The sequence below is a fragment of the Podarcis bocagei genome (genome assembly GCF_964188305.1).
Source record: "Podarcis bocagei genome assembly, chromosome: 12".
In the NCBI taxonomy this organism is placed as follows: Eukaryota; Metazoa; Chordata; class Lepidosauria; order Squamata; family Lacertidae; genus Podarcis; species Podarcis bocagei.
In genome coordinates, this window is record NC_138137.1 from 50,378,922 (window position 1) to 50,393,792 (window position 14,871).

Sequence of the window (14,871 nt, forward strand, 5' to 3'; positions counted from 1 at the left end):
CTTATTAGCTAACCATTTACAGTGGTACCTCAGGTTACATACGCTTCAGGTTACACACGCTTCAGGTTACAGACTCCGCTAACCCAGAAATAGTGCTTCAGGTTAAGTACTTTGCTTCAAGATGAGAACAGAAATCGTGCTCTGGCAGCGTGGCGGCAGCAGGAGGCCCCATTAGCTAAAGTGGTGCTTCAGGTTAAGAACAGTTTCAGGTTAAATACGGACCTCCGGAACGAATTAAGTACTTAACCTGAGGTACCACTGTATTTGCAGCTGCCAACCCTCTCCAATACAGATAGAGGGCTTGAAAGAAAGGAAGAGCCTTCTCTCATTTGCACTGTTGCATGCAAAACTTAGCAATGGGAGAGACTCCTGCTGTTTTTTACCTTCAAAGCACAATGTATATGAGACTTCATGGTGGGAACATGAATCCTACTTGTTGCCAGCCAGCAAGCAGATGTAAAGGTAGCATGTAAAGTTGGCATGTGTTTTAATCTATAATTGAAGCCTCCAATGTATATTTTTAAAGGTTGGTTTTATTCATTTGGGGAGGTTAAACTGTTTCTAATACTACTACTACAAATAATAATAATAAATTTTATACCCCGCCCTCCCCAGCCAGAGCAGGGCTCAGGGCAGCTGACACCAATAAAATCACAGTAAAAACATAATAGGAGAGGGGGGGAACCAATTCAAAATACAGGTTAAAATGCAATTTAAAATGGAGCCTCAATTTAAAAGTAGCCGATAGATCAAGACCATAAGGGAAGGGAAACATAAGGGTTGCTCTTCTAGTGTTGCTTTTTATCAACAATTTTAATTATTGGTTTTTTTTTTACAAACTACTTACAGGTTTTATTTACTTTTAAGCAGAACATAATTTTGATTTTTTTAAAAATGTGTTTAGATTAGACTAGCATAGGTTCTGATTAAAATTATCTAGCTAGAAGCAAGGATAAATTATAAAGTTGCTTCCTTCTCTCCCACACAGATCTATTGTTGCTGGCACCCATATGTCTTAAGAGGCAATGGACTGCACCTCCAGGGATGAAGTAAAACCACTGCATTAGCAGTGCCAAAGTGATCTCCCTGGGGTGCAAGCCTGGGCAATGTGTATGGAGGTTCTGGGCTGCCCAGACGACAAGACCCCCCTCTCAGCCTTGCTGATGTGGTCCAAAGGAAAGCAGAGAAATACGTTTGGCACCAGCTCAGCTGCAGGAGTTGCTAGAAGGAAGTATATAAAGGCACCATCCAACTATCTTTGAGACTCTGGATTTGTGTAGGGTTTACTTCTGAGACCCATTGACTGCCCTCACCTGATTTAGCGAGCCAGCTGAAGCCGTTTCCCAGGGTTTGACTGCTATCACATGCTAACACTTCTAGGAGCCACAGGTGAGAGCCAAGTGCAGGATGGGGGTCAAAGGTGGGCAAACTACCTCAGAAGGAGCATGATGTGTTCCCCCACCAGAGTTACAACCCCTCCCCAAACACCCAATAATGCTTAACATTAACACTGCTATTCCCCTTTTGCAACTCTACACACACTCAAGATTTTGTCCAGCAACGAATGTAACCAGTACAAGGGTATCACAACTGAATTCCATATAAAAGTTGAAAGACCCAGATCAGAATGCCTTAGCATGGCTGGTTTTGAGTCCAAGCTAGTTTATGCAGTGCAGTGCTCTTACAATGCAGAGCCACATTTCACAATTCAATCACGGGAGATTAGGGATCAGAATAAAGTCATATGGCAACCAAATTAACTGTTCTGCTAACGCTAACACAGAGAAAAAGTAAGGCTTTTCTTAACTTTGCTGTCACAAATCCTAGAGTACAGCAACATTGATATTCAGATAATGCACTGTTCATTTCTAAATTGCTGTTTTGAGGTCAAACATCAGTAGAGGGCAACTACATTATACCCTGTGTGTTTTTTAAAGTTTTATAATATGTGCTAGAGAAGCACTATTCAGTGACTCTGCCTGGTTTTTAAAGCACCAAATTTAACTTAATTTTGTAAGTGGGAACATCCAATAAAATTTTACTATGTGTTTAGCTCTCATTAAAGATGGAAACCAGCAGTAAAGATCACTACCCACAAATAAAAGTCAGAACACAACCAAACCTGAATTTGGACTTACAGTACGTCTTTTTATGGACCTCATCCTTATCTCCAATATCAAATAGATATGATCTGGATATGTACAATAAGGGGAACAGTCTGTTCACAGTTCACTGAACACTATTTTTAAGTACTATTTGAATGACTGAAAACCAACATAATAGTGGCATTTGTGTGTTTTGACAGCTAGTTTCCCCGGAACGAACAGACACCAACTGAATTTATGGTTCACATAACAGACTGGAACCCAGCTGAAACCTCAAGGGTCACCTATTTCTGCTATCTGTTACTACAAAAAAAAATATGTGAGAGTGGAGAGAAGAGTTGGCAATGGGAAAGATAGTTGGAGAGGCTGACTGCAAGTTTTACCAAGCAGGCTGTGTTCAAGTCACATGGGAAACACAGGATGATATTGCTAGAAATCATTTCTCTTAAAACAATTTGAACTCTGGGTTCTGGAAAACATTCAACAAGTACCACATATTGTATAAATTACATCATTATGGGGATCATAATTTTCCTGCATATTTTCCTTCAGATATTCTTTTACTTAAAATACAAAACACAGACTATGGTACAGTGGTACCTCGGGTTAAGTACTTAATTCGTTCCAGAGGCCCGTACTTAACCTGAAACTGTTCTTAACCTGAAGCACCACTTTAGCTAAAGGGGCCTCCTGCTGCTGCCGCACCACCAGAGCACAATTTCTGTTCTCATCCTGAAGCAAAGTTCTTAACCCAAGGTACTATTTCTGGGTTAGCGGAGTCTGTAACCTGAGCGTATGTAACCCGAGGTACCACTGTACTGAGTTTGTTTCCTTCTGTTGACTTCAATAGAACTGACTGCACTGCTAGTCAAGAGATGCCAGTAACAGCACAAGAAGGATGCTTCTATTAAGAAATTATGTAACCTTGCAAATAATTCCCAGAATCATGATCAGACCATGAACGGCTTAGGATACCTGAATATATTGATGACAGTCATCTTCAACACATCAATGGTTTGGGGGGAAACAGAATCACACCAACTACCTTCCAATATAACAAGCGTCTCAGCCTGGAAACAATTCCAACTCAATACAAATAACCAGATTACTAGCTATCTAGAATCTGGTTTGCGAGGAACACAGAAAGTTGTCTTATGCCAAGCCAGAACATTAGCCTATCTTGCTCAGCCTTGGTTATGCTGACCGGAAGCAGCTGTCCAGGTTTTCAGGCAAGAGTCATTCACAGCTCTAACTGGAAATTGTCTGGGATTGTAGATAGAGTATTTTGTATGCAAAACTGTGTGAGCCCAACATAAACTTAAGATATAACATTACATTGACTGTATATTTCTTCCAACCAATGCTGTAAGGCACAAGAGAATAAGGATAGTCACTCCAAGAGTGACATTGCTAGGACGGAAGCAATTGACAATCCTTCTCTCACTTCCCATCCTGTGCTGCAATTTACAGTACAGTGCAGGAAGGGAGAACATAATCCCCTAGCTGCATGGGCAGTAGAGGAAAGCCATGAGCTTCCTTTCTCCAACGCCAGGAAAAGGTGCAAGCTTTGCTAAGGAAAGCAGTTATCAGGTTAATTCTATTGCGAGGAAAGAGCTGCCTTATTCCCAGTATGTACCTGGCTGAATCTGGTGACTTCCTTATTAGTGTTACTGAGCACAGTTAGCCATATAACTTTGTGTATAAAAGGACTCAGATTTCAGCACTGGTTGCAAGTTGTTGGAAATGGGCCACTGGTCATTATCAGGAAAAAGGGGGTTGTGGCAGAACTGTGGAGTTATCTGAACACTTTGAGAAGAGCTCATCTGAGAAGAAGACTTGGAGAGTTGCCAGACTTCAAGACTCTAAGTTGTTGCAGAACTCTGTAAATTGTCTTAGAACTTGCAAGTGGACATTGCAGTACAGAAACCCCTCTTGGACCAGAAGAACAAAAGCCTTCATGTAACCTGTATACAGTGGTACATTGGTACTCAAATGGCTTGGCTCCCAAACAAATCGGCTCCCGAAAGCCGCAAACCTGGAAGTAAGTGTTCCGGTTTGCAAACGTCTTTCAGAAGCCAAACATCCGACGTGGTTTCCGCTTGAGTGCAGGAAGCTTCTGCAACCAATCGAAAGCCACACCTTGGTTTTTTAACAGTTTCAGGATTTGAACAGACTCCTGGAATGGATTAAGTTTGAGAACCAAGGTACCACTATATAGTGTGTAACTATGGAGTGTTTGTTTTATGTGTGCCAAGTAGAACAACTCTGCTTAAAACAAGTGTTTTGTGTTGGTGGGCTTAACAGCTTTACTGAAGCTTCCATGGTGCATGCACAGAGAGCAAGATTTATGGGTTGAAGATAAACACACACCCTACCACCTTCACCCATTTTCAAGAAATCCCTCCAAGCATCAACTCTCTTTAAAGACGATGGGCAAGCGAGGTTGAGAAATTAGCATTTTTTAAGGTTCAGTCTTATGTTGCTAAGGAGGGGGAGTCTGTATCAGGAGTCCATTAGAAAGAGGGCAACTTTGTACTGTATCAGATTAGATTATGAGCCTTTTAGATTTACAAGGTATCCTTTGATCACACAGGTGTTCACAGCTGTCAGATGCTAACACTTTCTTTAAAAAACTTTCCTCTTTTTTAAATAAAAAAAAGCAAACTGTTAAGTAACAGAGTTCAGTTTTTCTTTTTCAGGGGGTGGGGAGAAAGTACCCAGTATGCTCAGTTAGATTGTGGTTACCTGCCCCCAAGCAATTGGGCTAGAATGGGCTAGAATTTTAAAGAAAGAATCATGCACTGCTCTCCTACAAGGTAATGGGAGGTCTGGCAGCAGAACAGAGAATTGCTGGAATGCAATCATAAAGTGTGAAATAAAATGAGCTTGCAAGAACCACTCACAAAAGTCATTAGTATTAGTCACAGTTGTCAGAAGGAGCGAAGGAAACTCTGTAGCAAGTCCGAGTGACAGGTCTGTTACTTCGCTCTCATGGTAGGGATTCCCTCCTTGAAAATTCAAAACATTTCACGTGAACTAGGATGGAACCAGACTCTTAGTGCTTTGAGAGAGAGAGAAAGAGAGAGAGAGAGAGAGAGAGAGAGAGAGAGAGAGAGAGATGGTAGAGCAGCTTTTAAACTAATCATTCTGAGAAAGCTGATAGGCACTGACGAGCATTTAGTTCTGGACAAAATCATCCCTAAAAGACAAGGATGGAAATGTTTATGACTGTAAAAATAGGAGAGAGGTAGAAGTAGGCAATAAAAGTACAGTAGGATATGACAGTGATTCAAAAGAGGCCAAAGTGCATTAGGGAAAGACACATGTGTCAGACACATTTGGAGAGAGATGCTGTGTATCGGTGCTCTTATGCAAATACTAGAAGCCTACAGACCAAGACGGAAAAGCTAGAGAGCACAGATATAGTTGCCATAATGGAAGCCTGGTGGAATGGAGGGGACCGATGAGACACAGTTATCTCTGGAGGAAGGATAGGAAGGAGTGTACCGGGGGTGGTGTTACTTTATAAAGAAATAATAATAATAATAATAATAATAATAATAATAATAATAATAATAATAATAATTGGTGCTATTGTTTTTGTTTGTCACTGCAGTATGTATTTTTATATTGTAAACCACCTGTGATCCTTGATTTTAAGGGCAGTATAGACATTTAATAAATAACAAATACCAATAATGTGATGCATCAAGCAACTCCTTAGAGTCCAACAAAGTAGAAATCTGAGAACGGGCATTGTGGGTAGCAATATCAGACCCAAAAATAAGACATTGCCAGTGCTTTCAAAGAAATCAAGGGATGCCTCAAATGAACATTCAGCCCTGGGTCTTTTTTTAAAAAGGGTTATAAGCCCAGCTCTTAAGAAAATGCCAAATCTGCCACTTGCTCTTCAAAGCTTGGAAAGCAGGATAACAGTGAGCTGGAGGTGGAGTGAGAGATGGGCGTAGCATCTACCACACCCCCTTCACAATGCTGATCCAGACTCTTCTCACTCACAAATCCATTTCCCCATGGTTACCTACAATATATCGTCTCTGTGCCCCCCTAAAACATTTTATTGTGTATTTTTTTTCATTCTAATGCAGAAGAATTGTCCCCGCCGCTGGATAATAGCTATAAAAAATAAATATAATTACACCTTTCTTTGCTCTGCTGTGCTCCAGAAGCAGACATCCTGAATGCCTCACTGGGCTTGCAAGAGTATATTACCCTGGCAAGAGAGACCTATTGCTCCTTGAGATCTGTGTAAAAGTGGGAGGATTGTACACTAGGGCAAGTTGGGCACCACTCCACCAAGTTCAGCCTGCCTTCAGTGAGCCCCCACCTGTCTACTGCCTTAGTCTAGGAGGTGGCACTGGCCATCAGCATCCTCCTCCATAGTCTTGGTGTTGCCCCTTGTAGAACAGCAGGGAGGGGAATGGAAACAAAACTAGAATTAGTTGGCTCTGTCTGTCATTGACTGTAGCCTCTGCAAGTAATACATTATGGTTGTGCTTGCAGTTAATATAAAAAAGCATGGGTGATATACTGCAGTGCATGCCAATAACTAAAGAGAGCTGATACTTAAAAAATAAAAAATAAAAGAGTTGCCTGCAGCTTTTCAAATAGGGGCTGCAGCGACACTGATATCCCAACCGCCCAGAGTGGCTGGGGAGGTCCAGCCAGATGGGCAGGGTATAAATAATAAAATTATAATTATTATCATCATCATCATCCCTTGCCTTGGCACTTTTCTCATGGCATAGCCTTGCTGCTTTGCTGTGTTGTTGTTCTAGTATGTATGCTTTGATCCCAGTTTTATTATTATTCACATCCAAGGGTTCCTATGATGGATCCATTTGGTGGGATGGGAATTTTAGTATTTTAATTGTTGAATTTATATCCTGACCTTCCTCCTGAAGGTGTCCAGGATAGCAAGCTCATCCTCATTTTTTTTCTCAAGGGGAAAAAAACATTCTAAGAACAGTTAATTAAAAATATTCTAAAAGCAGTTATAACTATAAACAATATTCTTTAGCCACCAATTGCCCGGGCAAACTAGAATGTGTTCAGATTCTTCCTGAGAGTTAATATGGATAGAGATAGATGCACCTCACTAGGGAGATCATTGCACAAATAGGGAATCAACACTTAAAAGCTTCTGTCATGGGGTCAATGCCAACTGGGAAGGCCCAATGGTGACACCACCATCAAGGCCTTACTTGCAAACCATAGAGTCCAAGATGTCTGATACTGGGGAGGACATTTGTAGGACTTTATGTGCTAGTGCTAACACCTTGAATTGGGTTCACTAGCAGCCAGGGCAGTGCATTCAGGACCAGTGATGCATGATCCTCTCATGTTGCCTCCATTCACCAACCCAGCATCTGCATTCTGCACAAGCTACAGCCTCTGGACAGTCTTCAAGGGCAGAACTAGTCTAAGCTGGATATTAACACTTCTAGCCAAGAAGCTACTTGAGATTCCAGTGATAGGTTAGAACAAATGGAGAATAAGGACAGTAGGTGTACAGATGTGCTCAATCCATTATGAAAGCAGTGTGGGCTGGTTGGAAAATAGCTGTTTTCTGTTCTGTGGTGCAGAACCACCCAACAATGATATCTATTCATTCTCTTACTCATTCTGGATCATCTCTTTTTGTTTTCAGTCCTTTGTTGCATGGTATTATTTCTGAACTTTGACAGGCTTCTTTGCTGCAAATTCAGTCATACAGAAAGCTTTTGTCTTTAATTAAATATCTTAAATTATGAAAGGGGGAGGAAGTAAACCACTTTTTCAATAGAAATTGTAACTAGCTAGGGCGTTTGTAGAAGCAGCTGTTGTAGGGATTTAATCGTTCACTTAACAAATTCAATTGGAATGCTGACATTTAAGCCACGACTACTATGACTCTCCACAAAAAGTCTTTCATTGAACTTTAAGTTGCTACACTGCATAGCAAATTGGGATGCTTCACTGTGTTCTCACTGTTGTTATTATTATAAACAGACTCTTATTCATCCTAAGGTCCCAGACAGTGGTCATCCCCGCCCCAGCCATCTATGACATTAGAAACTGGCCCTGGGGACTTGTACAAACACAAAAAAGTATGTGGCATAGTGCTTAGCTGCTGCACCTTCCCAGTGAATGGAAAGCAAGGTTTTGCCTATGTTATTTCTGCAAAAGAATTAAATCACACAGATGGGGGGGAAATAAGGCAGGAGTGGGCTGGGAAAGGCAGAAAGGTTTCAGTGCTCTACAGGTGGAGTTGCTAGCTACTTCAGTAAGCCAACCCCAATTTTCACACAACATGAAGTTTGATGCTGGTGGAAAACACACACAAAACAGCTTCATCTCTAACACCAGTTATATATTACATCATTGTTTTATTCTGTTTGTAAACCACTCTGAGGGTTTTGTTTTGTTTTTTACAATCAAGCAGTGTATAAATTATATGAAATGAAATAAGTATGCATCTGTAATTCATATTTTTGCCTTCTGAAGGAACCTGTCTTTATAAATTTCATAAACATACCAAACAGTACCATTTTATGCACCAAGCTATGCATAATATATTTACTTAACAGAGTTAAGTTTAGGTTTGCTAAGTATTGCAAACCTAACTATTTTAATAGTTCTGTTTTTGTCTTAAAAAAAACTGAGGGGTAAACGGGGAAAGGGAGTTCATGAGTTTTACTCACATCAAGAGTTACTGATCAAATTATTATTTAAGTTTGTGTATTTGCATATTTAAACATACCATGATCATCAAAAAAGCCAAACTGTCAACTGCATGACAACTGCTTTCCTAGACTGCAAAACTTGTAATGCTCCCCTATGTACCAAAATGAGCTTCTTCAAGAAAGTTGCACAGGATTTCTTCCCAACATCTAGTTTCTATTTGTAGGAAGTTTAAAAATAAACAATGGGACCACACTTGAAGTAATAAATGTTACAGTGTAACTGTAACTAAATGTTTTTCCACAGAGCAATGAAGAAATACCAAAAGTGTGTTATGTGTGTGCATGTGTTAGCTATGAGTATGACTTACTGAGCAGAACATGCCTTTGTTCCTTTTTCTGGGATGGGGGGGGGGAGTATCAGAATAGTGTTCTGGGCTCACAAAATGAGAGGCACATAATGCTTTCTCTCCTTTGACCATCAAAATTGTTCAAGAGTTGCAAGTTTTCAAGCCTCATAAACCTCTCTTCAGGTGCTCAGATCTAACCTAAAGATGGTGAAATGTCTTACACACCCAACAACTGTCTGGTAGCTAGCCAGGAATATCAACAAAAAGGAGCATGTTGTGTTCCATTTTTTCAGCATTCCAAGGCAAATGTTGTGTACCAGTGAAATTGCAGTTCGTTTCCCCAGATCGCGCAACAAATGCACTTGTCTTGTGGTGTGCTAATGGGAATAGCATTCAGCTCCTATTTCTTATTTTGGATAAATATATCCATATTGTATGTATGACCTGTGATAAGAATAAAAGGTAAAGGTAAAGGTACCCCTGCCCGAACGGGCCAGTCTTGACAGACTCTGGGGTTTGTGCGCCCATCTCACTCTATTGGCCGTGGGCCAGCGCTGTCCGGAGACACTTCCGGGTCACGTGGCCAGCGTGACAAAGCTGCATCTGGCGAGCCAGCGCAGCACACAGAACGCCATTTACCTTCCCGCTGGTAAGCGGTACCTATTTATCTACTTGCACCCAGGGGTGCTTTCGAACTGCTAGGTTGGCAGGCGCTGGGACCGAGCAGCGGGAGCGCACCCCGCTGCGGGGATTCGAACCGCCGACCTTTCGATCGGCAAGCCCTAGGCGCTGAGGCTTTTACCCACAGCGCCACCCGCGTGATAAGAATGGTGGCAGGTAATTTAACTGCACCATTTCAGTCTTTCTTTGGCTTTCTTTTTATATACAGTTATTAAATGCTTTAGAATAGCCTTCCCCAACCTTGTGCTTTCCAGAAGTTTTGGACTACAATTCCCATCAGCCCCAGCTGATGGCTGATGGGAGTTGTAGTCCAAAACCTCTGGCAGACACCAGGCTGAGGAAGGCTGCTTTAGAAGCCACAGACCTGCCCCTTGCAGTGAGGTTCTGCTTGTATCATCTTTGCATTTCTATTTGCCTATTTTATTTTATATGCCACTTTTCAAAGCAGACTTCTCTCAAACTGCCTTACAGTTAGCATAACAATGACATTTAAAGCAAACATCCAAAATGCAATTAACTTTAGACCAGCAGCAAAGTCTAACTTTTAAAAGGTGATCACCAAGGCTACCTTGTTGAGGTTTTTTTGAAGGCTGTGTGCATCCTCTCAACAGCAGTGGGTTGCATGTGCATATTTGGGGGGGCACACAGGTGCAAAACTATTGGCTAGCACTATCCTCTTTGGCTGAGGACTAAATTATACACAGTGCTTAATACATACAGAAAAACAGATACCAGTATCACCTTCAGTTTTGAAGCACCTTCCCTAATCCCAGTTTATGGGAGCTCTCAGTTGCTTCAGTGACAAGGGAGATGTACACTTTCATATGTTCATCATTTATCCCAGGGTTAGGCCTTGGCTTCCAAAAATGAATGGCGGGGCACAAAAATAACACCACAATCCTATCTGCGCCTACTCAGAAGTAAATACTACAGAATTCAATAGGGCTTGTTCTTAGGTAAATGGGGTTAGGACTACAGCCTAAGTGTTAACTGCAGTATGGTGTGCCTTCAGGTAGGGAAATGTGGCTTTGGGATTCAAACTTTAACCCCACTTCTTGCTTGAGTAGGAAGTGCAACAATAACTTTTGAGTTAGACAGGAATAGCTTTGCTTACACTGCCTTGCAAGCCTGGAAGCATTAATGCCCCCAGCCCAAGATTTTAAAAGGTGTAAATGCAGTTCTTCCCTCCTTAACAGGGCTAAAGATTCCGCTGACCTCTGAGATTTACAGCAGAGTAAAAGTGCAGAGGATTACACTCCGAGGAGCAGAACTAACAGAGTGTGAATACGGATTCTGTCCAGTCATGGGACTTGGACGATGAGAAGGCTAGATGAAGCTTGACAACAATTCATTACATGATGTAGTATATGTGCACGAACGCAGAGAGCGCTCCATTGCAAACCAGGACGCTGAACTTCCAGAAGTTAACTAGGGAACCAGAAACGGGTGCTTGCAATCGTGCCGTGCAACAAAGCCCCGATTGCAAGATGAAGCACACATCTAATTGCAAAGATAAGGCGCTTGCACATCTTGGACCGTCTTCTGCTCACACTCAAGCAGAAAACCCCAAGGGACATTTCCTTTGAGCCTCCACTATTACTGTACATGTGTTCTCATGTAGGCGATGTATCGATTTCAAGGTTCCCCCCCTTAGGTCGGCTGGTTTAGCAAATGATCGCAAGCAGATTGGTGGAAGGCGAGCGTGCTCAGCACAAAGTGGGGGGGAGGGGTGTCCAGTCATAAAAGGCAAGGAACCCCACCCCTAGCAACAAAAACACCCTCAGACGCTTCCGAATTCGGGTCGCCCCCTGATCTTGGGGTTGCCCAGTCTGCTCTTCCAAACTCTCCACGAGGAATCGATTCTAAGCAACACCCACAGACACCCCCACCCCCGCTGTTTTACGCGCTACAGCTACAGGCGTTTTCCCCGACCGCGCGCAGGCAGAGAATCCCGACCTGCGCGGTACCTGAACACATTCTGGCAAAGGCAAGCCCAAACTGCAGGCAAAACAGCAGGGCGGCGGCGTGGAAGCCCTGCGCCGTCCCGCAAAGAAGGCGGCGGGAGCCAAGAAGACCATTACGCGGCGGGCGCCGGCCCTCCTTCCTCTCCCCCACCCCCGCCCGCTCGCCTTTGCACCACAACTTTCTCACGGCAACGCTGCCCCTACCTTGGCTCCTTTGCCGCTGGGGCAGCGGACGCTGTTGGAGACTCCGGCCGTCTGGTTCATCTCGGCAAGTTCGCTGGGAGGGAGGTGCGCGCGCGCTGCTCCAAAGTTTTCCCGGCGCGCTTTCTCTCCTCGCGGGAGGGCGGCCAGATAGAGCTGCTGGCCCTCAGCCCTTCCTTCTCTCGCCGTCTAACGTGACCACCCCGTGGAGGAATCTGCAGTCGCAACCGGCGCAGCCGCCGAGCTGCCTCCTCGAGCCCGAAGGGAGAGCCGCGCGCTTTCAGCGGGAGGAGGAAGCCCCGCGAATGGAAAACCCGGAGGCTCTCTCTCGCACGAGGGAGCGAGTCGTCCCCTCAGAACTGCAGGGAAAGGGGGCTCTTTCGCCCAGCAAAACGGCTTGCCTGCTCTTTGGGTTGGGGGTGGGGGTGGCGGGGAGATTAACCTCCACAGGGGCCAATGACAGAAGTTTTGGAGGGGAACGAGGGGGAAGGAGGCGGGGAGACGAGCTGCTGCTTTCGTCTCCTCAGGAAGCTGAGCTGAGGCCCAGAAACGTGCGCCTCAGGAACGCTCTTCAAGAAAATGGGTCCATTTCTCACCCTCGGGGCAGCGCCATTTCCGCCGCCTCTTTAAAAAAATATTACGCCCCAGACAGGAGTCTTTATGTCGCGGAAGCTCTGAGGGTTAAACAAGTGTGCCCCCCGGCGGGCGGTTCTCTCAGCTTGGGGCGCTGCCTCTCTCTTACTCGCTCTCTCCCTCCCTCCGCCGCTGCCTCTGAGGCGAGGCTGCTTCCTCGGGACTGTCAGGAGGAGGCGGCGGCACGCGCGCGAGGCTCCCTCCTTGCCAGCCGGCGGCGCCTCTGCCAAAGGCGCGCGCGGGAGGGAGACGGGCTGAGGCAATATTAGTGGGAACATCAGCAGCTGCTACTGTACAGCCAGCCCTTTCCTATCTACTTTAATGCGTGCGCGTGTGCGCGCGCGCACTCTCCCCCGAACTCTCCCGCCCTTTTCTCTGTGGGTTTCCAGCCCTCCCCGCGGGAGGAATTCCTCAATGAGCGGCTCGCGCACGACCGACCCAGCGCTGGCCCAGAGTCAAGCGAGACGGCGCCGAGGCGGGACGAGGAGCAGAGACAACCGAGTTCAGGAAGAAATTTCCTCTGGCTACATTGGCCAGCTACCCTAAGAACTAGAACCCGCGCACGCACTCAGCCCTCCGACGCTGGCCCATGCAAATCTTATTTATTAATCTTTTCCAGCACACTTTCCAAAGACTTATAGCGTGTTTTTCTTATGCAGGGTTGCAGTAGCATAAATGCTGCTGGGCTCAGTGGGATTTGGTATTCCCAGATACATGTGCGCTGGACAAGTGGCAACAGGTTTTTGAAAACCTGCAAGCATGCGCAGAGCTGGATTTTGCGAAGAGCTCTAGCTAAGGGGTAGAGATTTTACTTTCTTGGGCTCCATGATCACTGCAGATGGTGACAGCAGCCACGAAATTAAAAGACGCCTGCTTCTTGGGAGAAAAGCAATGACAAACCTGGACAGCATCTTAAAAAGCAGAGATATCACCTTGCCAACTAAGGTCCGTATAGTTAAAGCTGTGGTTTTCCCAGTAGTGATGTATGGAAGTGAGAGCTGGACCATAAAGAAGGCTGATCACCGAAGAATGGATGCTTTTGAATTATGGTGCTGGAGGAGACTCTTGAGAGTCCCATGGACTGCAAGAAGATCAAACCTATCCATTCTGAAGGAAATCAGCCCTGAGTGCTCATTGGAAGAACAGATTGTGAAGCTGAGGCTCCAATACTTTGGCCACCTCATGAGAAGAGAAGACTCCCTGGAAAAGACCCTGATGTTGGGAAAGATGGAGGGCACAAGGAGAAGGGGAAGACAGAGGACGAGATGGTTGGACAGTGTTCTCGAAGCTACCAGCATGAGTTTGACCAAACTGCGGGAGGCAGTGGAAGACAAGAGTGCCTGGCGTGCTCTGGTCCATGGGGTCACGAAGAGTTGGACACGACTAAACAACATCAACAAAAAAGGGGTAGAACACCTGCTTTGTATGCAGAAGGTCCTAGAGATTTGATCCCTGGCATCTCCCCTACCTGAAACCCTGGAGAGTCACTGCCAGCCCGTGAAGACAAGACGTAACTAGATGGACTCTGTAAAAGGCAGCTTTCTATGTATATTGTTCCAGAAGGTCCCTGCCATTTAAAAAATGTGGGGGGGGGGATACCAATATCGCACCGAAATAGGGGGTCCTGTGCTTTTAACAGCTGTGTGGCAGTTATCAAGATTGGCAGGTTCTCCACTCACTCAGTATTGCCCAGAGGCTCTTTTGCATCTCCTCACTGACTTCCCATGTCCACGCAGATGCATCTTGCAAGGCCTGGTGATGGTACTGCAGGGTGATCAGTTGCGAAAGAGAGAGAAGGCTCCTGTCACAAGCATTATGCAGAATATGAGATGCAGGTAGGCACATCCTGTCACGAGCAAGAGTTTTCCCTCCTGGTGCCAGGTTTAGCAATGTTTCGTAAAGTACATCACATTTTTTTGCCTGCACACTTATTTAGGAGTAATTCTGATTAATGGGGCAATGGTGGGTCTTATTTCCAAGTATGCGTGCATAATATCTTATTGCTAAATACCCTTGTGACCCCTAATACACACAAACACACACACACACCAGGTCACACTGTGCCCCATTCTAGCCAGTGCCCACATTTTTAACTTGTCATGATTTTGTTAGTCTGTCCCTTGATGTATATCATACTCTGTGGATGATTCTTGAGGAAAAGCTGCATCTTCTGTGCAACCACTGAAGGAACAGAAATCCTCTTTTCCCAAATGGTTGCCCTAATGGTAGCAGATTTTCTAAAAGCTAGATGACAAAC

At 44.6% G+C, this 14,871-nt stretch overlaps 1 protein-coding gene across 1 annotated transcript in view; it reads right to left on the reverse strand.

Annotated features, from left to right (window-relative positions):
- The window catches only part of DPP6 (dipeptidyl peptidase like 6), a 527,660-nt gene extending 515,565 nt beyond the window's left edge, over positions 1–12,095 (reverse strand). Inside the window, exon 1 of the mRNA XM_081163567.1 lies at positions 11,985–12,095. Coding sequence (XP_081019693.1) covers positions 11,985–12,044 — 60 coding nt within the window. The 5' untranslated portion in view covers positions 12,045–12,095. The remainder of the gene's footprint in view (positions 1–11,984) is intronic.
- Between the last annotated feature and the right edge of the window lie 2,776 nt (positions 12,096–14,871).